Source organism: Oryzias latipes, chromosome 11, assembly GCF_002234675.1.
Source record: "Oryzias latipes chromosome 11, ASM223467v1".
NCBI lineage: Eukaryota > Metazoa > Chordata > Actinopteri > Beloniformes > Adrianichthyidae > Oryzias > Oryzias latipes.
In genome coordinates, this window is record NC_019869.2 from 6,331,759 (window position 1) to 6,356,110 (window position 24,352).

Consider the following 24,352-nt stretch of genomic DNA (forward strand, 5'->3'; position numbering starts at 1 on the left):
ATGGATGGATGGATGGATGGATGGATGGATAAATGGATGGATGGATAAATGGATGGATGGATGGATGGATGGATAAATGGATGGATAAATGGATGGATGGATGGATGGATGGATGGATGGATGGATGGATGGATAAATGGATGGATGGATGGATGGATGGATAAATGGATGGATGGATGGATAAATGGATGGATAAATGGATGGATAAATGGATGGATAAATGGATGGATGGATGGATGGATGGATGGATGAATGGATGGATGGAAGGATCCATAAACGGAAGGATGAATGAATCCGCTAAGAACCACTTATAAATTGAATGTAACCAATAAAGAAATGACAGTTTTCCTTCATTTCATCTCTATTATTAGTAAAAGATTTTTTTTAAAGTCTACCTTATGTTGGATAGCGATACTTTTGTTGTTGCGCTAAGCAAAAGTCAGCTGTAATAACATTTGATTCTTTGAATCTATTTTCTTCTAACTTCAAATGAAAACGCTATAAAATCAATATATTTTGATATATTCTGGTCAGACATATTTTTTGTTTTAACATTTTTTTTTACCAAGAAGTAGAACTGAATCTCAGAAACTCCTTACCAGTTTCCTGGAAACCTTTTGACCCTGAACCAAAAAGCTGACACAGCTGTTGTATAAAAACTGGGCGATGGGTAGGGCAGGAGTTATGACTGGTCACTCTTGGGTTACCCGTGACAAGGGCGATTAGACAATCCCATCAAAGCAAGGTGTCGCCGGCGCTGTGTCTTACCGCGGGGTCGCACACTCCAGCAAGCACTGATCTCTTTAACTGACTCTCACCAACCCTGGCAGCTAAAGTGAGCTGACAGCTGGGCTATTTTAGGACAGAGATCACCCTGCTTTCTGCAGGGCCACAGAAAGAGATGGCCAGGGCCCATGCCATCACTCTCCATTAGGAGGTAAAAACTAAATAAAAAGCCCACAGTGAGGAGTCCAATCTGCCACTCTACAGCAGAGAGCAACCTTTTGCTCATGACAACTCCCAGAAACAGATGAGGGATAAACGCACTGTGACAGCAGCTAATAAGGTCCCTGTGATCTGCTGGTGGCGTGACGGCGTGTGTGTCTGTGCGAGGACTCGGGCGTGCATGTGTTGTCTTTATTTGTACTTAGAAAATAAATGGAACAAAAAAAAAAAAAAGGAAAATATGTGCTGAGGGGAGATTAAAAAATGAAGACTTATCTTGACGGAAGATTAAGATGACAAAACAAGCTTGATCATTATATCTACTTTAGGCTGAAAGATTAAAGAGGGCATCGACTAAAATTGCAGGAATATAAATGAAGTTTCTACAAATAGTCATAACTGGTGTTTGACACCATTTGACGTCTACTGGGACACGGTTGCAAGAGAAGTTCAGTCAAAAACTACTGGAAAAAATGTGTCATCATTGCTGTCATGGTAGAAAATCCATTTTCATGTGAATCTATGTTTAGCTATGTCTCTTTATCCCAGTAAGCCCAGTCAGCCAGAGTCTAAAACCATGTAAAGGTAAGAATGAAAAGTAGAGCAAAGGCCTCAAAAATCAATTGATAAGACTCTTTCATGTCCTCACTAATGATGCTCTGCTCCTAATACATGAGATCATGGACTAAGACTTGACCTTAGACACCAGACAAGGGGCTAACCCCATTACATCACGCTCTCTGCACTCTGGGGACAGTGCATGTACTTCAGATATTCAGGTCGAAAGCATCAAGTCTGAGGGATAGAACAACTACTGTCAGACTACACAAGATAGTTTTAACTTGAGTCAACAAGTTTCTATAAACAAATTCCTTATTTTGCTTATATTAAAACATATAAATCGATATTTTTTCCCTAAATTAGTGTCCAAATTTTTCATGTGAGCGTGAATACGCACTTAAGAGTATTATCTTTATTGAATAAGTAATGTTTAGACGCTAGACTTTCCTAAATATGGCCAAATCCTACCTTAACAATGAAATCTAAAACTTATTTTTTTACAAGTTAAAAGAATATGAAACATAATAATGCTATCACAAATACAACTTCCACCGCATGACACTCAGCCATCAGCAGAATCTTCAAGATTTTATGCCACCACCCAATTTTTTGAAAATCATTGACGTGGTCATGAATGTAGACGGCGGCAGTCAGGCATCAGTTGTCTGGCGACAGCTGGGCAACCACAGGGCGGCGACAACCGGATTTCCAGCAGGCAGCAGCTCTGATTGGAGGATTTGTGAATGTCTCTGGTTGGCAGCCGTCCATATTAAGGGCCACCCAGCCACCCAGGGGGTATAGAAAAGGCGGGCCATTCTGCACTGCTGGACATTCGCAACTCTTCTTCTTCCCCCTTCTTGCGAGTAGTGCAGAAAGCACAATGTTCTGTCTTCTTTGTGTTCTTCTCAGCATCCACCGCAATTCGTAAAGACGGAGGTATCGGAGTCACTGTGGTGCTGCCAACGCCACGATGTGTTTGGACCCACGGTGGCTGGGAACTCCATACTGTTGTCTGGTCATCGCCAGGCTCCTGGCCCATCTATACAGTCCTCGTTGAGTGCCCGCGCTGCTACTGTACAATTTCTAACAATCAGACGGTGGCAGTGAGACCGATTGCAGGCCGATTGGACACCCTCCTATCAATTCCTCTCAATTATCACCCAGCTGCCATCCTGCCACCTGCCTGTCACTCGAGTGCCACCCCACAACCTCCAAATTTGTCCAGGCGTCCACTGACCAGTGTCAAAACATCGTCCGGTCCCCTTAAAATGTTAAAATCGTGAAAAAATCTGACCGCCGCCGCTCAATTACAAATGTCGCCGTGTGGCCACCTGCTGATTTTGCTAAAGAACTTGTATTTACGTCGCCGTGCTGTGGCATTTTGAGATATAGTATGTGACCATAGTGTAAAGAAGATACAAGTAACTACAAACTGGCTTAATTTGAAAACTAGTTGATCTGGTGTGGTCATTGTTGGACCAAAGCCTGCCCTGCAATAAGCAGGCGACACCGCTTTTGTCTCACAGTGGCTTGGTTGACTCTAGCGGACCCCAAAAGGAATTCAGCGGGTTCTAAAAATGGATGGATGGAGGTCAAAGCTTGGTAATGCAGGTGCTCAACACACCCTTTTCTCTGTCTATTGATGAACAGTGAAACTAAAAGAGTGTATAAATATGTGTAAAAATAAGGAGCCTCCATGCCTCACCTTGGTTTCACATAATGGGAGAGCAGACTGTTGGAGTCTGGAAGAACAAACCAAACTGCTCTGGAATGTCAACAGATTATGTCTTGTGGGTGAAATCAACAGTCACCAGAATGAAAAGAAGCTAGAGGAACGCCTGATGAGTTGAGCTAGCTCCCCAACTATAATTCCTTAACGAAAGCTTTAGCCTCCTCTTGTATGTTTTTTTAATCAAAGCACTGCACTTGCTTCACTGGCTTTCTTTTGCTTGTTTCTGCGTTGATCCGCTAGAAAACTCATCTACATCTTCTTCAAAGATGCTGCAACACCACCAGAAACAGGAGATCCTCCCTGCCCCCAGATAAAGTCACCTACAGTGAGGATGACTTACAACAACTTTTAATTTCCCTGGGGGGATTAATGAAGTACTTTTGAATTCAATTTGACTTGAATGCACAGTACTACCAAAACAATGGTTGATAAGAATATGACAGAGCTCAACGACCATTTGTGCTGGGCCAGCAAAAGACAATATGTTAATGCTGTAATATCTGCAGGTGCAAAAACCTGGGTTTTTGAGTTGCAATGTGCACCACAAGGGGGCACAAATGAGTGCTTTCACGAGCCGGTCCCAAATCTGAACTTCAAATCAAAAGGCAAAGAGGAATGTCAGGCTCAGTAAATTACCTCACGTTTTCATCCTCTGACAATCTTTTCTTGTGAATAAAAACAAATGTTAGACACAAAAAAGCATCATTCTTGTCCACCCACTGAGGCATTGTATAGTTAGCTGTCACTCATCCATGTAAAAAGTATTTGCACATTCGGTGATTGGTAACAGTAGGATATTGATGAACCCGCCCTTGTGCTCAGAATCCAGACAGACCGAATGCTCATTCTATGACCATCAGCCAATCTCCACAACAGATCCACATCCAGAAAAAAAAAAAGGTATAGGATCGATGTCTGGCCAGGATGCCATTATTTGCCGAGGCAAACCGGCGGCAACACCTTCAAAGGCAAAGTGTGGAAGGAGAAATAACTAGGTAATTATCTGGAGCCCGCTGGCTACCGCCATGATAATCTGCAGAGGAGAGGACAAAAGGGGCCAAAGGATGTGGCGCTCAGGATGTCTGTACAATACTTTTATCACTTCGCTGCACTCAGTTCAGTCCAACAAATGCTAATGGAGAAGCTTTAAATTGAAATGTTATTTTTGCATTTAAATGTTATTTTGTTGAATTTCACCTACAGAATCTAAAATAAACCTTTTTGAGTTTATGAGCTCGTTAGCAAGGGCAATTAATTGAAGGCACTACGAATCACAGTAGGGGGATCACAACCCAATCTGCCACAAGGCATGGGAAGCCAAATACCCCTGCAAGGTGAGATGCTTTTACATTTATCTTGAAAATCACCAAAGAATCCCCAATAAGCTATTAGGAAAATTGTCCTTTTCCAGAATAAGTCAACACAAAGTCAAAAAAACTCCAATTTGTTTAGAAGTTAGTTAACCTTTATGTTCTTTGCAGGATTAATTTAAATCCCAGAAGGCTGGTAGCGTTCTTTTAGGTAGAAATCTCATCTGCTTCTTGCTTCTTTTGTTCCCCGAGTATTTTTCATTGGTAATTTTAATCTATAAATTACAGCTGAACATTTGATCACTAGTTTTAAATGAAAACTAGTGAAGGATAATAGATCTTTCTGTTTTGCAGAAAGGAAATAAGGGAATTGTGGAAATATTGCAAACATTTGTAGAGAACAATTGCAAAAAAAAAACCTGCACATTTACTACTCTGATGTTTGGTCAGGTGATAAAGGTCAGCCTGTTGCTATGTTACTGCAATATTTCAGAGCTGGTGGTTGGCTCAAGCTTTAAAATGTCACAAATTATCAGCAAAGAACGAATCCCATCAAGGTGAGGCGTAATCCCTCGGGGCGGGGCGGTTTAAAGGTTATGTAATGCACTTTGGTTACTGTCACAGATCAGCAGTGGGATCATGGCCAGAGATCCTGTCGGGGTTAAGTGCAGGGTCAGCTTTTTGTGCCAAAAATAAGATGCAACAAGAACCGTAATGAAAGATCTTCCATTAAATAGAAGGAACATGAAAAATGTATTTTGTTCTCTTGAACTTTGTTTTTCTGCTTTAATTGTATCGTAGAACATTGATGCTGCGTTTTATTTGGAACATTTTGCCTCTACGTTTTTTTCTATTACATCTGAGGGTGAGGGTGGGCGGGCTTATTGCATTATTGCACCAAGGCGTGCTGTCAAACACCCACCGCCGTTTCTCACAATTTCACAAAACAAGGAAGAACCCGAGCCACCATCCATCCATCCATCCATCCATCTTCAGAACCTGTTTTGCCCCTTTCGGGGTCATGGGGTTGCTGGAGCCTATCCCAGCCAGAGGTAGAGCAGTCGATCTCTAATTATTGTCCCTGAACCATACACTGAAACCCATGTTGGTGGTTATAGGTTGGCGCCAGAAGCCACCATCAGTGGGTGAATGGGACTGCACAGCACTTTAGGCCCTCTATGAAGGTAGGAAACCGCTATAAAAGGATACGCCACTTACCATTTATCACTTGGGAAAATGGGAAATGGCGTATTCTTATATAGCGCTTTTCTACCTTACTGGAAGGCCCAAAGTGCTTTACAGTCAAAGACCCATTCATTCACCCATTCACACACTGGTGGCGGCTCTGCTGCCGAATACTGGCGCCAACCTCCCACCAAAGGCAAAAGTGGGGTTCAGTGTCTTCCCCAAGGACACTACGACACATGGGCGGGAAAGGCAGGAATCGAACCTGCAATCTTCCGATTCAGAAGTCCACCGCCCCACAACTGCACCACGGCCGCCCCCTTATCGCCAACAACCAACCAAAGCCATATGACTGTCCACTACCCCAGGACAATTAAAAGCCACCAGACAAGAACTAACTACTCTGGCTCCAGGGTGAAGCACTGGTAACTCTTATTGGGGGGGTAGTAATTCACAATTAATATATATAATAATAATACACTCTGAACAGGTTGTCAGTCTGTCATAGGGCCACATGACCACACACAACTTTATCTGAGAACTGGACTGATTAAGTGTGATATCATCAATAGAAAATTGTTTACTTCTGTCCCTAACCAAATTAAGTCGCAATTTTTTCGCAATACGGACGCCACCATCTTGGAACCAGAAATCATCAGTAAGCAGTGATTGATCAAGTCGGTCTTAGTCAACATTTCTATGGCAACCACTCTCGTCAATCTGGAGTGAGCTTGTTGAATGGCCACACCCTTCCCAGTTGAAAGCAGACTACAAATCGGTCATATGTTTTTAACGTAGGTCGTGGAGGCCAGCAGGCTCCACCTACTTTTGAATAACTTGAACAACAGAAAACATATCATGAAAATAAATGAGGATTATCAAGAACATGTAAGGAAAAACATGTAAGGTATCTGAGCCAAAATGTTTATTCTGACCAATAGAATGACTGAGTAATAGCAGTTTATGTCTCCATAGAAGTCTATGGGATTTTGGCTATTTGGAGTCCGTGGGTACTTCCTGTTTGGAAGACCAGGGAGGAGGGGTCACTCAGTCCAGTTCTGAGATACAGTCAATGATTTAGAGTCACCAATCAACACATGAAAATTGTTTTTGGGACTGTGGAAGGAAACCAGAATGCCTGGAGAAAACCAATGCGTTCATGGGAAAGACACGCAAACTCTACACAGAAAGGACCCAGTTGGGATTCAAACCACTGTGAGACGAGAGCGCCAATTATTGTGCTGACCACTGCACCTGCTAGTGTCTATGAAACCCAGACACCCCAACTAGCCTGGAACCAGTGGGACAGCTGTAAACTCTAGCCGGTTACTAATACTTGCAGAATGCACATATTCACATGAAAATGTACCAGTATAATAGTATTTGCAACTGCTGCAAACTTCTATAATACTTACCTGTCACAACAAACAGATCAGATATGTACTTTAGTTACTTTCCACTTCCTCGTGTCCTCCTCCACCATTCAAACTCCTTCATCCCTTCATCTGTTGTTCTCACTGCATTAAACGCTAAATGGCATTCCTCACTTGCATAAAAGCATCTGGGCAGTGACTGAATGTGGGAGTAGAGTGAAGCAAAGCAAAGTGCTGCACAGAAGAGTCAAAGATGCAAGCGAAACAGATGAGCATCCGTGATGAAAGTGATGGAGAGGAGCCATAAAAAAATGCAGCCTATGCATCATAAATGTCTGAAAAAAATGTTATTCTTATTTTGTCTACAGCTGATTACAGTGTGTATCATAAACTAGCAGATTCAATAAAACAGAGACATAGTGATGCATTAAAGTAAAGAAGGTGAAACGTGTCTCCACTGTGCTCGGAATCCTGGGTTTAAAGATGAGTTTGTAACAGAAAAAAATGAATTTCATATCCAGAAAAAATTTGATTCAATGTTTGCAAGCTTGCAAACATTGTTTCTGTGAATTTAAAGCTGCAACTATGGAAAAATGTGCTAATAGAATAATAAATATACATTTTCATTTAGTTTACAAAGAACTACTTCTTCATAAAAACAAAATAGTTTTAGAATAGATGTAAAGAAACCTGTCAAATCTTTTGAATGATGGACGTGGGGGCCAGCAGGCTCCACCTACTTTTATTGAGGCACCTGATTGATCAGTTTATAACTTGAATAACCTGAACTACAGAAAAAATATGAATGAGGATTATTAAGAATATGTGAATAAAGGTATCACAGCCAGAATACTTGACCAATAGAATGAATGAGCAACAGCTGTTTATTTCTCTTTAGAAGTCTGAAGCCTCGTTTCCACTGAGCAGAACAGTCCGGTCTGGTCTGGTCTGGTCCGGTCCAGTCTGGTTTAGAATGGTTCAGGCAATTCAGGTGAGCGTTTCCACTCAAAGTTGGACGTCATGACGCATGCGGGCTGAAGCTAACAACAACAACAACAACAACAACGGAGGTCATCCAGCTCCAGTTCTTCGTATCTACAAACCATTTCTCCAATTGCGGGCGGCAAAGACGAATACCGCCGCTTTTTCGGTGCTCTCCTTTCAGCCAATCAATGGGTTTCAACAGTAGCTCTGCCCAAACCGGTCCGTTCGTTTTTCTATGGACCTACAACCAAAGGGGGCCCAAAAATGGTACAGTTCGGTTTAGCTTAATAGGACCATTTCATAATGGTCCTGGGCTGGACCGTATAGCTCTGTGAAAACGAGGCCTGTAAGATGTTGGCTCCTTGGAGCCCGCGGGTATTTCTTGCAGCTTAAGCAGGGAGTACCTGTTTTTTTTTTTTACATAAAATTTTTTAACATAAAAATCTAAATTTGAATTTGTTTGGAACGCCAGGGGAAAGGAGTCTCATAGTTAATGGATACAGCCTACTTTTTATTAAGATTTTTAGAGAATGTGGTTGTTTGTTATTTATTATGTTTTTCATTATCTCATTTTAAAGAATTTGTAAAAAAAAATGTATTTAACAGAAGAGGTGCTGTTTTTGAAGTACAGGCTAAGTCTCAACTTAAAAATGACAAATAAAAAGACTTCATGATTCTTGGATTATACACCCATTGATCCCTATTTAGTACATTAGCACTTTGGGTCTAAAGTTATCTCAATTTATCTTAATCTGCTTTAAAGCAAAAACATAAGTACATTTGTTTTTTTCATAATTTAAAATAAAACTACTGAAATAAAAACAGTAAAGAGACCATGCTTGTAAATGGGGAGTCAAGTCCTAAACCCAAGTTCCAAGTTTCCATTTCTGTCATCCAATAAGAATAAAAAAATGTATTAAAATATAAGCAGAAAAAGTGTCCAGGAGACAAATATTCCATAAGCAAACAATCCTATTCCTTCAGACTAAAAAAGCTGTCTCGTTCTTACGGATGAAATTCAAAGATGCAGTAACAGAGAACTAAACGAATGCATGAATAAAGAGATTTTTAAGATATTAAACACAAAAGAAGGTTTGACTTTCATCTATTCTGAATATAAAGCAGTTTTCAGTGTTTCAGAGTTCCAACAGGAGGCTGAACCTCCAAAGTGCTTCACAGACGTCCTTATTGACTGAGTGTTAATCCTAAAGGCAGCAGCATTTTCCCATTTTCCCTTCAGCTTTACATTAATTAAAGAGTTGCAGCAAAGCCGTCATGGCGGAGCCAGATGACCTTTACCGCTTAAACTACATCATTATCATCCTTTTAATGAAAATGTACCACAAAATAGTGGATTTCTTTTATGCGCAACAAGATTTGTCAACTAAAATATTCAATCTTTATCTTAATGGAACTTAGCTATTGAAAGCAAACATTCGATGATCCTTTAAAAGGGCAATACACGTCTATTTTGATATTTCAACCTCATCATTTACAGCTCCACAGACAGATTTATTGGGAGTTCTCAGATGACTGCATAAGCAGAAGGGCAAACTCTGGAGACTGCAATAAAATCAGGAAAAGGAAAAAATAAACACACTAATGACCGAGGCAGAAATAGGTGCCATGGTAAGCTTGTTAGAAGCCCTTCTAAACTGAAGACAGTCATAACTTCATGCCTCATTACCTCCCAGTGCAGCAGTGACAGCCAAAGCCAGACAAAGACACACAACAATCATCATCACACTTATTCCGTCTGAGGTGTACAGCATCAGTCAGCGTAGACTGAAAGGAGTCGGCGGGCTTTAAACAGCTGGTCAGGATTTAGAAACCAACATTAGTCCAATGAAATCCCAAAAAGGCGCAGCACTTTTTAAAATCCAGCCTCCTACAGGAATGAAAATGAGGAAGATAAGGACTTCCACTGAGGTGAGAGATATTAAAAAACCCAAAAATGACTTCCCTTTATGCACGGACTGTAATACTACAACCATAAATATGGAAAATCATTTCAAAATTCCACAGCGGAAGAAAATTACAGATGTGTTTGGTTTTTTTTAAAAGGCGATGCGAAATGCAGTTTCAGAGGTCAAATGCTTTCCAAGGGAAAAGGTGTTTTGGGAGTTTTTACCATGTTTTTGTAGCCTTTTTCTCATAATAAAGGACATTCATAAAGAGAATTAAGCTTAAAGCTGCATTTCTGAGAAAATCTTTGTGAATCAGGAGCAGACAAAAAAATGCAGTTTGAAAAAGATTGTATTTAGGACGTAAAAAATTACGCTGGGCGGGGCCACAAGCTCCCTGCTGTAAGCCTTCATCTAGTGGGAGGAGGAGGGCGCTCTGCACCCACGGCTCCGCCCACAACTCAGAGGTGATTTTCTAATGAACTCCTGCCGCTCTGCAGAAACTATGAAATCTAGAAATAAATCAAAAGATGATCGGAGTGGGACCTAAACAGACCTAAGCGATTTTTTTTTCTAACAAAGAGGTTCTGCACAACAAACCGTGATGAGCCCTCCATCCAGATCTGCCAGCATAAAACCTCTGCTGAAAGTTTTCTATCGTGTGATCCACCTCTACGCAAAGCCTCTCAGGCTGATTGATGAAAGAGAGGTTCTGGCTCGACGCTCTTAAGCAAGGACTCTCCCTGTCACTTCTGCATGAGCGAAAGGCTCTGAGGTCACTGAAGCTGTGAGCGTGGGACGCCGCTCAAACGACTCGCCGTCTCAGAGCGAGGCTGTTGCAGCTGTGGTTAGAGCCCCGACAGGGTCCAACACAACAACACATGACCCACTTCCTCTGAAACCGTTGAGAAAACAGATCACAACACTTTCACTTTTTCTTTTAGCGGGACACAGGTTTTGTCAGGTAGATGTCGCTCAGGAAGCAGGCAAACCACAACGCCATTTTTCAACAACGGATAACGCAAAGGGTTCAGTTTAGAAGTGGGGGACCCAAACCGACAGGATCCCATCACGTGTCCCACACTGACGGCCCACACAGAGCGCACAGATGTCAGCCTGATGCTACGTTCACACTCGGAAACGGGCGTTCAAACGACCACTTCCAATGAAAAGTGGAGGTAGAAATGTGTGAGGGCCAACCATTCAGCCTGACACTCTCTGAACTATTTCATTAACATTTAAATGAACTGATTCATTAAAACTTTATTCAAATGGCGTTACTCCACAAATAAATCGAAATATGTTTTTATCAAAATCACTGTCGATTCGTCAATTTCTTGCACCGTCGTAGATTGACTAACTCTAAATGGTGAATATGAAGACGTAATTTAGCCTGGCGCACTCGGGAAACAGTTTTTAGAAAGTGCTGGGGTCCAGATATTGTTGATTTTATGAAAGGAGCCTGAAGGCTTGTTAGAAATTAGAAAGCGGGCCGGACTTTGGACATGCCCGGTCTACGTAAACGCCCCTATATGCGTGTTTCAAGCTTGTACGTTCAAAACCCTTGCATTCATGCGTGCTACACAAGTTTTGGAGTCCATTTTGGGTTTCTACGTATAAAACGCCTGGCCATTGAACTCAAATGCGATAAAAGTTATAACAGTTGAACTCTGACCAATCAGGGTCTCGGATTCGGTAGTGACTTATGGATGACGTCTCTTTTAATTTGCGGATGTGCCAACCGTTTGAAACGTGATCACAAAGGAGAAATTAATAATTAAGGTTTGAGCCGAGATGAAATTCTACGACACCAAGTCCTTCAAACGTCGGAATAGATCTGTGAAAGAAAAAGCCTGGAGCAAGATTTAAGAGATTTGCACCAAGATTCTTCCAAACTGCCAGTACCAGTCCAGTATGAACCCCGTAAAGCCCTGAACGCTGCGTACGCATCAGAACGGTGTCTGAAACTCACTTTTGCGTCGTCTTTCGGTCTTGCCGGCTTTGTGCCCCTGCTGTGGTTGTCGGTGGAAGGGCGGCTGCTGGCATCCATCTGTCTGTCATTGACTTCAATCTGCTGACCCACCCGAGGAGCGTCCAGAGGGCAGGACTCCTGCTGCTGAACAGCACTTTGGACTTCCATCTTCCTCTGCAGAATCCAAAAGACACGCCACAGAGGAAAATACTGTGAAAAAGGTGGAACTTTGGAAGATGGTTGCTTCTGTTGACGAATGCAGGAGGAGACATCCTGAAACTTTTACTCTGACATGTTCTGTGTTACTGTCAAAAAAGACATTCTGAAAACTAAAGGAGAGGAAAATGTGATGACAGCAAAAATCATTTGAACAATTCAGGGGAAAAGTTTACTGTTAAAAGCAAAACAGGACAAGCCGGAGATACTGAGAGATATTTTAACTTTGAAAACTGGGTTTTCATTTATTCTGTCCCACAGCAGCAGCAGCTACAACAGAAGCAGCAGCAGCTACAGGTGCGGCAGCAGCAGTCCCGAACTTAAGGACCAGATTATTTTCACTATTCCTTCTTTCTTCCTGCACCTTTGAGCAAAAGAGTCGCCCCCACCACGATTAAAAAACTCATTCAAATTTGCACGCACCTAGTATCTGGTGAAAATTGTGGCTTTGTCAGAATTCCCACCCTAACCCCTAATTACTAAAAACGCTAAGTAGTGCAGCACTATAGTATGTACTATACTATACTATACAATAGTATTTTAGAAGCAATTCGGACACCATGCTCACCACTTTTTTTCAGATTTGACGTCACCAATTACACTCTGCTTGAGATGAGCGTTTTGGGACGATTATTTATGAGTCCACTGTCTTCTCAAGATAAAAACGTTGATTTGTTAAAAAATACATTTCAATTAATTTGTTTGGCAAAAATTGTTCCGACGCAATGCATTGTGGTCTATATTCGCCGATCTAGTGAGCATCAATAAACACTGGTTTTTCAAAAGAGACTTCTGGGAAATTTCTGGGGCACAAGATTTTGGAATTGTAGATTTGGACAGCACTAAATGGTGAATGAACTACATAGTGTAGAGGTTAGGGTGGGAATTCAGACATAGCCTAAGTCTACATTCACAGCCAAAGTTTTGTTGACCTTTGACCTTGGGAAGAGGCCAACATCTGGAATAAAAAAAAAAAAATCACCTTTAGCTCCTTCTACAAATAAACTTTTTGATTTTGATCCATCGCCTCCTAACTCCTCGAGCATCGTTTGGAAGCTACTTGGGAAAAAATTTCGGTCTTACAGTTTGTCAATTTTTAACGGCGTAAGCATGGCGAGATCACAAAAGTGGCGTTTTGCTGTTGCTCACGTTTTTTTTACCAGAATAGTGTGAAAATCTAACATGTTGGCTCAAGCTGAACAAAACAATATAACATATGATTAGAACATATGAGGGAATGTGGGTGTGGCTAACAAAAACCCTCTGTTGCCAAGGAGATCCAATAAAATTACTTTTGTCAATTCTTCTAAAAAATGATAGCGACAAGTTCGTCACCTCCAGGCGACCAAAGAATAAAACGGTTACTATGGAGATAAAACCAACAGAAAAGCCGCCATTGTGACTAAAGGGTTGTTTTCACGAATTTGTTACCCGCATTTCTGAGCAGCGTGGAATGTAGGGGCATAGGAAAAGAGTGAGGGAGGGGCAGGTCAGAAGCGGGCAGCAGGGGCCGTACATGGAAGCCATACAACACCCCGAACAGCTTTAATACATTTTTTTGTTTTGTTTTCAAACATGTAAAGTCAGTTTTTTTCTTTCAATTTATTTTTGCAAAAATACAAAAGCTGACTTTACACAATCAGCTCAATCAGATGGAAAAAAAAAACAATAAATGGAATTCCTTAGAACAACTGAACAGCAAGGACACCATTCTGTGATTTCATGTGCAAGTATCTGCAAGCATCTGTCCCTACTTTAAATGGTTCACTTGACTGAATACAGTGATCCCTTGATTATCGCGGGGGTTACGTTCCAAATAGAACCCGTGATAAGCAAAACCCGTGAAGTAGAAACCTTTATTTTTTTACAATTATTATACAATGAAATACACTATTATACATTGAAAAGAAAGAACAAACCATTTAACAGGCTAAATCAATTGTTTTTTTAACAAATAAAAGTACTTTAGAAACGTTTTTTCAACAAATAACTTCTGTAGTGTGCTGTCAAATAATAATTTCAATCATCGATAAGAACAGAAGGCTTTAAATTGCGGAGATTAGCCCCGCCCACCGCGACCCGAGTGGATTAAACGGAAGAAAATTTAAAATGATTATGAAAAAAATAAAAAAGTACAGTGGGACAGATAGTGACTCCGGTCTTCTTTTTCACTGCTCTTCATACTGAGCCGCTGCATCCTCTGCAGCGTTTTTTCCTTCTGAAGCCCGCGGTGCAGCTGCAGGTGTGTTTGTTCGGGAGAGGAACATAGTGATAGGCAGTTGTTGTCGCTCTTTTTTCTTCTTTGCTATAAGATCCTTATACACCGACATGCCCCCATCGATTATGTTGGCGAACTGTAATGAACGGCTCATCAAAGGGTCCCATTCTTGAGCTACTCGCTGAGTGACTTTTTAGCCAATCAGAATGCAGAACACAATGCACAATCCAAATCCGTGAAGTAGCGAAACCGTGAAAAGTAAACCGTGATATAGCAAGGGATCACTGTAATTATTGACCCCTCCCTTTTATGTTCAAATGTAATATCCACCACAAAACTTTATATAATGGTTTATACCGTCGCATTTCATCCCATCCTCTGTCCTCTCTGAGGAAAAAGAGAGAGAGAGGGATGACCTCCTCTGGAGGGCAGAGCAAAGCTTTCCACTTGGTTCCTCAGTCTGGAGGCTTTCAGAAATGATGACGTCAGCAGGTCTTCCTCTGACTTGGGAAGTGCTATTCCTTCTAAATCCAGAATATTTTGCAGACTGAATGTTTTTAATAAAAGGAGCAGAACTTGCTGCAACATGAGCTCTAACTTTACTCTTAAAATCTTTATTTTTATTATCAGTGCTCTATAAGTTGATGAGTGATCTATTTATCAGCCAAGACACTTTTATTTCCCTATTAATTCGAAATTCTGGTCAGATTAGTTAATTGTTATTGCCAATCTGGTTTATTTTTGTTCATTTGTTTATCTCACTAGTCAACTTGATGAGTTTGACTTTATGAGACCAGAAACAGTCTGACAGCAAGAATACTGATTTCACGTCAGTGAAGCCACGCGGCGCGCGCGCGCATGGATAAAAAAGTTTCAGAAGAAAACAGAAATACCTCCGTCACTTCTAGACTCCTGGTTTCTGTCAGAAGCGCCTCATGAGGAAGATGCGGCGGCGCGACTTGCTTTACATCTCTGCTGCCGCGGCTCTGACGCGGAAAGCCTCCGTCCACCAGGGCAACGGAACCTGCAACCGGTTCATTGGTCTGCGGGGAGAGATGATTCCGCCTGGACGCCAGCCCCTACAGGGCACTTCAGTGGGAGCGTGTCAAAGCCTCGCGCGCCGCTGCCGCCGCCGCCGCGAGCTGTTGTCAGTCACCAAACAATCCCTCCCACCGCCGCGAGCTTGGTCAACTGTGCTGCGTTCAGGTGTGCCTCGAAGAATCCTCTTCCTCGATTGATCTGACGTTAATGTAATCCAATAAATAAATAAATAAACATAAATAAATAACACATAAAAATCATAAATGAGTATTTGATTACAATCTAGTATTTTAATAAGAAATCAAAACCAAATTTAGTTTAAAAAATCCTGCTGTTTTGGCAATTTTTATAACTTCATTAGAAAAAAAGGTTAATTTATAATTTTGTTTTTAGATTGAGTTTTATTTTTTCAAACAAGATATAACACAAATGTACATGACATCAAACAAGATAAGTCTTACAAACAAAGAGAAGACATGTAAAAAAAAAACAAGTGAGGAGAGAAAATAAATAAATTAATAAAATAAAAAAATAAGCCATGACAGCCGCCATTCCAGAAATGTTAACAGGTCATGCAATGGCCAGAGAGTTTTGGTATATAGTCTATCTGTCCCATTTCTTCTTAAATTTTCCTTCTCGCAATCTTAAAACAAAAGTCATCTTTTCCATGATGTAGATCTCCTCCTAATTTATAATTTTATAATTCTTATCTTAGTACAGGTTTAAGCTTCCCATTAAAATTATTTGTTTATAGTTTTATATATAGTTTATGTGTAGTTTTTATTCCTTCATATCCCTTCATAATAACATTAAACACCAGATTATTTGTCAGAAAATATTTAGTAATCAAATTAAAATGCTTAGCAGCTCTCATAAATGGCCACAAGGTGGCAACATAAACTTGGTAAAACTGAGTTCAAGATGAGAAATGAAGGAGTCTATAGTTTAAAACATTTGACTAGGTAATAAAGAAAAAACTGAACTTTTGTTGCTTATGTGCAAAATGTCCTTTCCTGACCAACAGAAAGGACCTTTGATTACTGGATATTTGATGATGGTTTGTTTTGTATTTACCAGAAGAAGGAAGTCTTTCCATCTGTTGGGCATGAAGGATGCGGGCATCATGGTACGCCCGTTCCGTCATTGTACAGCAGGGGCCATACTGTCAGCGCCTCATCCAAGCAGAAGGGCTTTTACCCAAATGAACAACTGCTCTGACAGGCGGACCCATGTCTGTTCTGACAGAGCTGCCGAGGAGGCAGGTGGATCGGCACCAGAACAGTCGGCTCTGAGAGAAGCAGGAGACGAGGGCCCCTCTCTGCTCGGGGGCCCCTCCGCAGCATCCAGACAGACGTGTGTCCTCTACTGGAGCCAGCAGGGACACACAGTCAGGAGCGGTGACGGCCCCCGCCGGCACAAGCAGATGTTTTCTGAGGATTGTCTTCTTGTGGTAATTGTGGGACCAGATGCCAGGTTGCATTGTGGGAAAGAGATATTGAGGGACAGAGTGTGCTGTCATTCAGTAAATGTGACTTTAAAATCATAGAAAATGATTCAACTTGTTAAAATTCAGTTTTTCACTCTAATTAAGTTGGTAACAAAAGTTTTAAATGTGTTTTTTTCAATTAACGGTTCCATTTTAGTAAAACAAATTGCAAAAATATCTTTTTATTTTTATTGTTTCTCATAAATTAAATACATTTTTCAGTTTTCCTGTCCGTTGTAACGTTGTTTAAGGTCATTGTCTGCAGAGTCATGGCTCAGGGAGCAGCTAATGACCTTGTCAGAGTGATATGCTATATTGAAAATGCCCTCTTCATTAACACTAACAACTAACAAGGCCTCATGATGGCCTCAGATGTTTCCCCGACCTCTATCGAGGCAAAGACAGAGAAGACCCACTAGGGGGCACTTTGAGACTTCGGTTAAAAGATTTAAGAGGCCAAAGCTTCTTTTTTTTTTTGCATAAACTGTTTATTTTTAGTACTAAACACATTCGTATAATTAAAATACAACTATTTTAATTTTTTTTTTGTTTTTTTATAAACTATAGATGCTCAGAGGGGGTTTCAGTCCCCTTTAAAAAATAAAATAAAATAAAAGATTCTGCATGTTTTCCTGCAAGAAGCCTCACAGAGGGATACTGCATTGTGAATTTGCTCTTATCTCTTTTAATGGCTTGTCACACTCCAGGGAAGCTGCAGCCTTCACTAAAAGCCAGTGTCGAGATGTAGAGCCGTTTTCCAAACTGATGCAAGATGTAAGTAATTTGTTTCTATCATGTTTTCCTTTTTTTTTTAGACATATAAATATATAAATGTAGGTGTTAAGAGCATGCGGGGACGGCCGACGGAAAAAGACTCAGTGATGGAATGTGTCGGATGGGGACGATATTTCATGCTGTCTTCACTTCCAGGAGATGGAAGTGAAAATAAAAAGAAAGAAAGAGAGTCACATCAGCTCTTTCATTCGTTTCCACCACTTTGACAAACCATTGTGCAGTTTCCACATAAAGCTTTCAGATCCCCTGTGCTCTACATGTGCTTTAGCTTCCTTTATTTGCCGTTTGCTGGACCTTTCTCCGAACCCTGACAGGCTTGTGGGTCACGCGGCAGCCCTGTGAAGTTGTGGCGGTTACCAGCATGCTGAGAGAGGAGGCTCAACAGTCCAGCCTGGTTGCAGGGTAGCACCTTTGGCCCCCATATTTCTCACATCCAGGATGAGGGAGCTACAGCATCTGTGGGATGAGGCTGTGTTGGATGAAATCGATTTACACGAGTGAGTGTGGGCAGCACAGTCGAGAAAGGCTTGTCTGGTGTTGCTGGAAATGCATTTAGAAGTACCTATAAAGGAGGAAAGACTTTTTTTTTGAATAAAAATGATAAATTGCTGCCTATTTTTTTTGTAAATTTTCTTCTTTTTTGTGTGTGCCAGCATTTCGACTCTGAATCATCCTTGTAAAAACAAAATCATAATTCTGTGACTCAAAGTCGACCCACTGCTGGCATGATTGACACATCACACAAGTTCAAAAACCACATGCCAGATCATAGCAAAATACACCACTGCTGTGTGAAGGAGTAAATGCCTCTGAGTCACAGAGCAGGAGTCTGAAAAAGCTTAGTCACTCTTCAATCTTTCTTTCTTCTTCCATGAAAACGACAAATGAAAAATTTCATTTAATTTTCACAATAAAGTCAAATAAAACTAGAGTGAATTTTGTGAATATGATTTTTACATTTTCTTATGACAGAAGTTTGCTGGATAATAGCTGCACAGAGTTGTGGTTTTGGCTGAGAGGACAAAAGAACGGCGCCTGCTGATATACCATGTGTCAACTGCCCTGTTTGCGCCAGTGTGTGTGCAGGCGTGCACAAGCGCGCCTGTTTGGGTGCTCACAAGTCGAGCTCTTGCATTCATTTGTGTAAGACAGTGTGCATGAAGCTGGATATGTATAATTTTTCTTTTTTTGGGTGTAAAAGGTAAAAAAAAAAAAAAAAAACACACAAACACAGTTTTCTGCAGAGGCCTAAAACGCCACAGGAGGAAAAGGTGATGGGAAAAAAATGTCTGAAATTAAATCGTTATGAATGCAAAAGCAATGTTCAACTACAAATTTGCAATTAAAATATCCCAAAAATCTGAGCTCCTAATTGGAGATTTTTGGTGACGTCCTCAAAGCTGCTGCACATCCTTGACTGCAGCTAATCACCACGTCTGCCTGCTATTACTTTGTATAAACTACACGCCCAAGTGTGACTTTGCGGCTGTTGATGTTTCCAAGCTGGGTTGAATCATTAGGAAGTGATTCTCTCTAACAAGGGCTAAGGAGCTGTCAGGAGACATTCACAGGCAGGTTTCGCCATGGAGAGTGTGAGGAGTCTTATCAGGGTCTTAGCTGTTTTGCTGCGCCTGTTTATTAAGAGCCTGCTTTATTTGGAGTGAATGCATTCTAGCAAGGTCCCTACTGTTGCTGTGCGTTGATTAAAAGTGTTTTCACGATTACCCGTAGTGAGTCTCTTCCAGCCTAACAGGGTTACTAGCAGTTTTAATGAAGGGGAGCGATCATGAATGTGCAGGAGGGTTGTTGGGGTCTCGGGATGAGGAGCGTTGCATCCAGCGGATTGGATCCGACTTTTGTTTGCAGTTGTTTTTTTGCATTTTTGTCTAAATTAGTTGGATTTTGTCGCTTTTATGTTCTTTAAAAATTTCCTTTTGCAGAAAGGTTTTCCTGCTCGAGCCTGAAGAAGAATGCATGCACCAAAACGCGAGACGTATATCTGTATTTTTGTCTTTCTGTGCATCCTCCTTCCTGTTTTTCAGTTGCAGAGGCTTGCTATGTGGCTTTTCTGCTCCACTCCTTTAGTTGGCTGTGGTCAGCTTTTGCATTTGCTGGTGTGAGTGAATTTCTCACAGCTTCTCGTGAATGTGTTTTTTGAAAGTCCATTTCAACATTTGGTGCAACTATTATCGGCACCAAGCCACTACGCTCATGTAGACGCGTCTGCAGATTCACACATTTAGGCATTCAGAAGTGTTGTGTTATCTGTTTTTGGTTTTTTTTTTCCCCCTTAAGAAGGAACTTATTAATGTATTTCTTTTAACTTAGTGAAGCGAACATTCCTTGAGTCTGGGGGAGGTCAAAAGGTCTCACTGACCAATCGGTTTGTGTTCCAAAATGACTTATTTTATGAGAAAGACAGATGGGTTTAAAGATGCAAATATAGTGTTTTGTCTTCAAGCTGCCAAATTTTTTGAAAACTGAACAACAATAGCAAAAAAACTAAAATGTATGGCTTAGGCCGTTAATGTTTCTGACACATTTGTATATTTAGATGTTTGCAAAACTGCGTCAGCTATTGCATCGGCCTTCAGTAACAACTTTTCACCAGCGCTGAAGTCCCTTTTTGAACAACCCTCGAATGGCGCTTTCACTTCTCTTTTTTCTTAAATTAAACGTTGGGTTGGTTTGGAGAAAGCCCCCCCGTCTCGTCTCTGGGCACACACTTCTGGGTGTTTGTGTTATCAAATCAAACAATTACACCAGCGGTCCAGGAGCGTAAAATTACATTTTGACACAATTGGTGCGTCTTTGATTAATACATTGTAACATGCGACTCCGTGCTCTCTGGTTCTCTGCAGGGGCCAATAGATAATAAATGGGTGACTTGTGAGGCAATAATGAAGTGACTGTCTTGGTATTGACAGGGGAGCCTCTGCTGTGTTGTGTGTGTGTGTGTCTATGTGTGTGTGTGTGTTAGTGTTTTCCTTTCAGCAGAGGCCCTCCAGTGCAGATTATTACTCTGGCCGTTAAAATGAGCTAATGTTCTGCTGCCAGCGCTGTTCGCCGAAGGGATGGAAAAAGAATTCCCATCTCGCAGCTGCAAAACAGAGGTGTAAATGAAAACCAAATAAAAGGGAAAAAAGTCCCAACGCAAAGCCAGGCTGCAGTTTATCTGGGATTAAAATGTGGGATGCTGGAGAAATGTGGCTCAGGCGCAAAGATTTTCAAACATTCCGATGTTCATTTTATATTTACTTTAGTCAAAAAGGTTTTTGACTCTGACCATCTTTCGATCTATTTTTAAAATTTTGACTTTTAATTATTATGATGTCTATTTTAGCCAAAATCTAAAAACTTTCTAGGAGTTTCTGCAGAATACGTTAGAAATTTGCCTCTGAGTTGTGGGCGGGAATAAGACCAGCTCCTTTTCCCATCATCCATCTGTTCACACTCCCCCCCACTAGCTTACAGCCCCTCACACCCCCAGCCTAACATCAATGGTGCAACAAAAACTAGTGAGCAACATCAGAGCTCTCCAGCCGTACAGTTTTCGTCCAGATTCCAGCTCACATGAGGAAAGCAAAGACGTTCGTGGATCTGTTTGTCTGCAGGTGGATGCATCAGAATGGAGCAGAGCAGGGAGATTGTTTTTTTCAAAACAAAAAAAGGCAGTGACCATTCGCAAGCAATTTTCTAAATACGGCGGCCAGTGCCGAACTCTTTTCAGTCAGACAACTCATGCACTACAGAAGATTTGTTCCGTATTTCTTTTAGTTTGCCATAAGGCTCCGTTCAGATCCATAAAACAAAGATCTCCGTAGAAAACTTTGGGTATTAAACTACCCCTAACGGAGCTCATAGGTGGAAGCCGGGGAGGAGGGTGGGGTTTCTTTAAAACGCATCTAACTCTGAGTAAGTGGTGAATTGATTTGAGGCGTTTCAAATGACGCAGGATTCATAATCTGTTTTCCTGTTGCCCCCCCACCCCCTCATGGGGATTTATTAGCAATCACAGACAATTTCTGATTTGACAGGAGTGAGGCAGGTGTAAATTTCACACACAAATTCATCCCTCCATGCAAATCCAATTAATTTTGAACATAACCTTCTCCTAACAGGTCACGACCGGCACAACTCTGAGAAATGAGTGTCGACACAATTAGCAAGGTAACAAAAAGTTGAACTTCCCAATGTTTGCAGGGAAAGAAAACTTGATCAGAAGGATTTTGATCCATTTTAAGGGGCTAAAACAATCTTTCTAAGACGTCCTCGGGAAATGAAGGTTAGGGGGATAACGGCAGAAAAAAAAAAACACTTTAAGAATGTGTAAGATCCCATGCAGTTGCCTCTCCCTCACTCTCCATCCCTCCTCTCTGTTGGCGCTAAATCACACGTTAGTACAGCCAGTGGATGTGTTGACAGTTTTACAAACAGAAATGTAAAACGCCGTACTCAAGGGGGTCTCCGAGATAAGGGAGGAGTGGCTCTGGGCAGGAAACAGAGCAGACATGACTCAAAGAAGGAGAAAGAACCCTGTTAAAACACCTCACCCATCTTGGTTTAAGTACACGGCCTCTCCTGCATTATTAACTTCAGCCACAAGTGGTGTCGAGGTGATGCAAACACGGCTGCTGGTCAAAACCCCTGAAGTTTTAAAAAAGCTTTTGTTATAGAGAATTCAAAAAAACATGCCTGAAGAAAACGTAACGCCAAACGCTACTTCATGTTTTTCCTGGACGTCAAGAACCCGATTGTTTCTCACCAAGACCTACCTGTTACCCGGTGAAAAGGAATTTTTGACATAGCGAATGAGCCCTCCCCCCATAACGATGACATCACAACGGGAGGAAACATCCAAAAAAAAAAAAAAAAAGAACGGGGACAAAATCTTTCGTGGTCAAAAGATAACCCCACAAAGGAAGATATCCAAAGGAAGTTTTTGAAATTATAATGGGATGGCAACAGGCCCTATGGGTTGGTGGCAATTTTGTGGGAAATTTGGCGATTTTTTACCCCCCCCCCCCATGGGAAAAGAAGCTGACCTTTGACCCCAGGAAGAGGCAGCCATCTTAAATACAAATAAAAAAAATCACAGTCTCCACCTTCAAGCTCCAAATTTCAATCTATCGCCTATTAACACTTCCAGCATTATTGGGAAGCTGCTTGTGAAAAAACCTTAGAATTAAAGTTTGTACAATTTCAACAGCATTAGCGTGGCGAGCTCATGGCAAGGCAAGGCAAGTTTATTTGTATAGCACAATTCGTACACAAAGTAAATCAAGGTGCTTCACAAAACAGAAAAATGTATTAAAATCACAATACATCATAGAAATAATCAACTTACAATTTACTTTAAAAGAAAAGAAAAAATTTGACAATTGATTTAAAAATAAAGGAAGGAAAGGAAAGAAAAGTGCAGATAGGACCTTTCAGTCATATACACGGCTAAACAGAAATGTTTTAAGTCTCATAAAAGTTGCGTTTCCTTGTTACTCACACATTCATAACCACAATATTGGGTACATCTATTACATAAGTCATTGGCTCAAGCTGAAACTAAATGACATACAAAGTGAACATATTAGGAATGTGGTTGTAGCTAACAAAAACCTCAGCTGTCAAGGAAATCCAAAAATTTACATCTGCTAATTCTTCTAAATGTTACAAAGATTTGTTCGTCACCCTCAGGAGACCCAAACATAAAATGGTTGCTATGGGGATAAAACCAACAGAAAAGCCGCCATTTTAAAAAGTGATTTTTTTTTCAGTGACTTTGTAACGGGCAGCTCTGACCAGGGTGGCAGAGGCAGAGGGGGAAAGTGGGGGGCAGGCTAAATTCTGCAGGTCAGCAGTCCATTTCAAGTCTCCATGTTGACACACACCTCCAAAGCCTCTCCACTGTACCTGTGATAGAGAATTTTGGAGCAATGTGGAGGAAACCCACTCAAATGCACAGGAAAACCCACAAATGCTTCACTGAAGGGACCCAGACGAGAATTTTCCAGGATCTTCTTGTCAAAGTGTGAACCACCGTCCAGCTCACTTCTAACTGACAAACACCTGATTTCACAGAATGATTTTTTTCTTCTTTTAACCCTTGTGCTATCTTAGATGACCCCACCCTAACATTGACGTGTTCTCCCTACCATGACAAAGGTGGATAAAGGTGGAAAGATTTCATGTAATCCATGGACACCAGTGAAGATCACAAATCATTGAAGAAAAAAGGTTCAGAGCACTGTCTAGTGGGTCTAGATGACCCAACTCCCAACGTTAAAGTGCCTAAGATAGCACAAGGGTTACATGATTTAATCGACCAAACGGAGCAGATAAAAATATTTTAGCAAAAGTAATAAGTCAAACTAATGTAAAAGGGATTTAAAGTAAAAGATGACATGCCGTTAAATGTTGTGATGGAAAAATGTAATGTAAAAGAGAAAAAAATGCATGAGTTTGTTTACATTGACAGACCTGAGGGGAGATTGTCTTTTGGAAAAATGCACTTTGACTGAATTGAAGGGAGGCTGGTGTGAAGACAGGGACTGGCCCCAACTGGTCCTACGGCTGCAGCGACACAGGCTTTGCATCCCTGAAAGACATCATTAGAAAGTGACAAAAGTGCCGGGG

General features: G+C 41.1%; 1 protein-coding gene across 2 annotated transcripts in view; it reads right to left on the reverse strand.

The window, feature by feature from the left end:
• Positions 1–15,525, reverse strand: part of LOC101170938 (RNA-binding motif, single-stranded-interacting protein 3) — a 365,275-nt gene extending 349,750 nt beyond the window's left edge. For both annotated transcript variants that reach the window (XM_011480741.3, XM_011480740.3), the window contains exons 1-2: positions 15,294–15,525; positions 11,967–12,140 (exon numbers count right to left, since the gene is read on the reverse strand). In XM_011480741.3, the coding sequence (XP_011479043.1) occupies positions 11,967–12,134 (168 nt within the window). In that variant the 5' untranslated portion in view covers positions 12,135–12,140; positions 15,294–15,525. The remainder of the gene's footprint in view (positions 1–11,966; positions 12,141–15,293) is intronic.
• Positions 15,526–24,352: the final 8,827 nt, after the last annotated feature.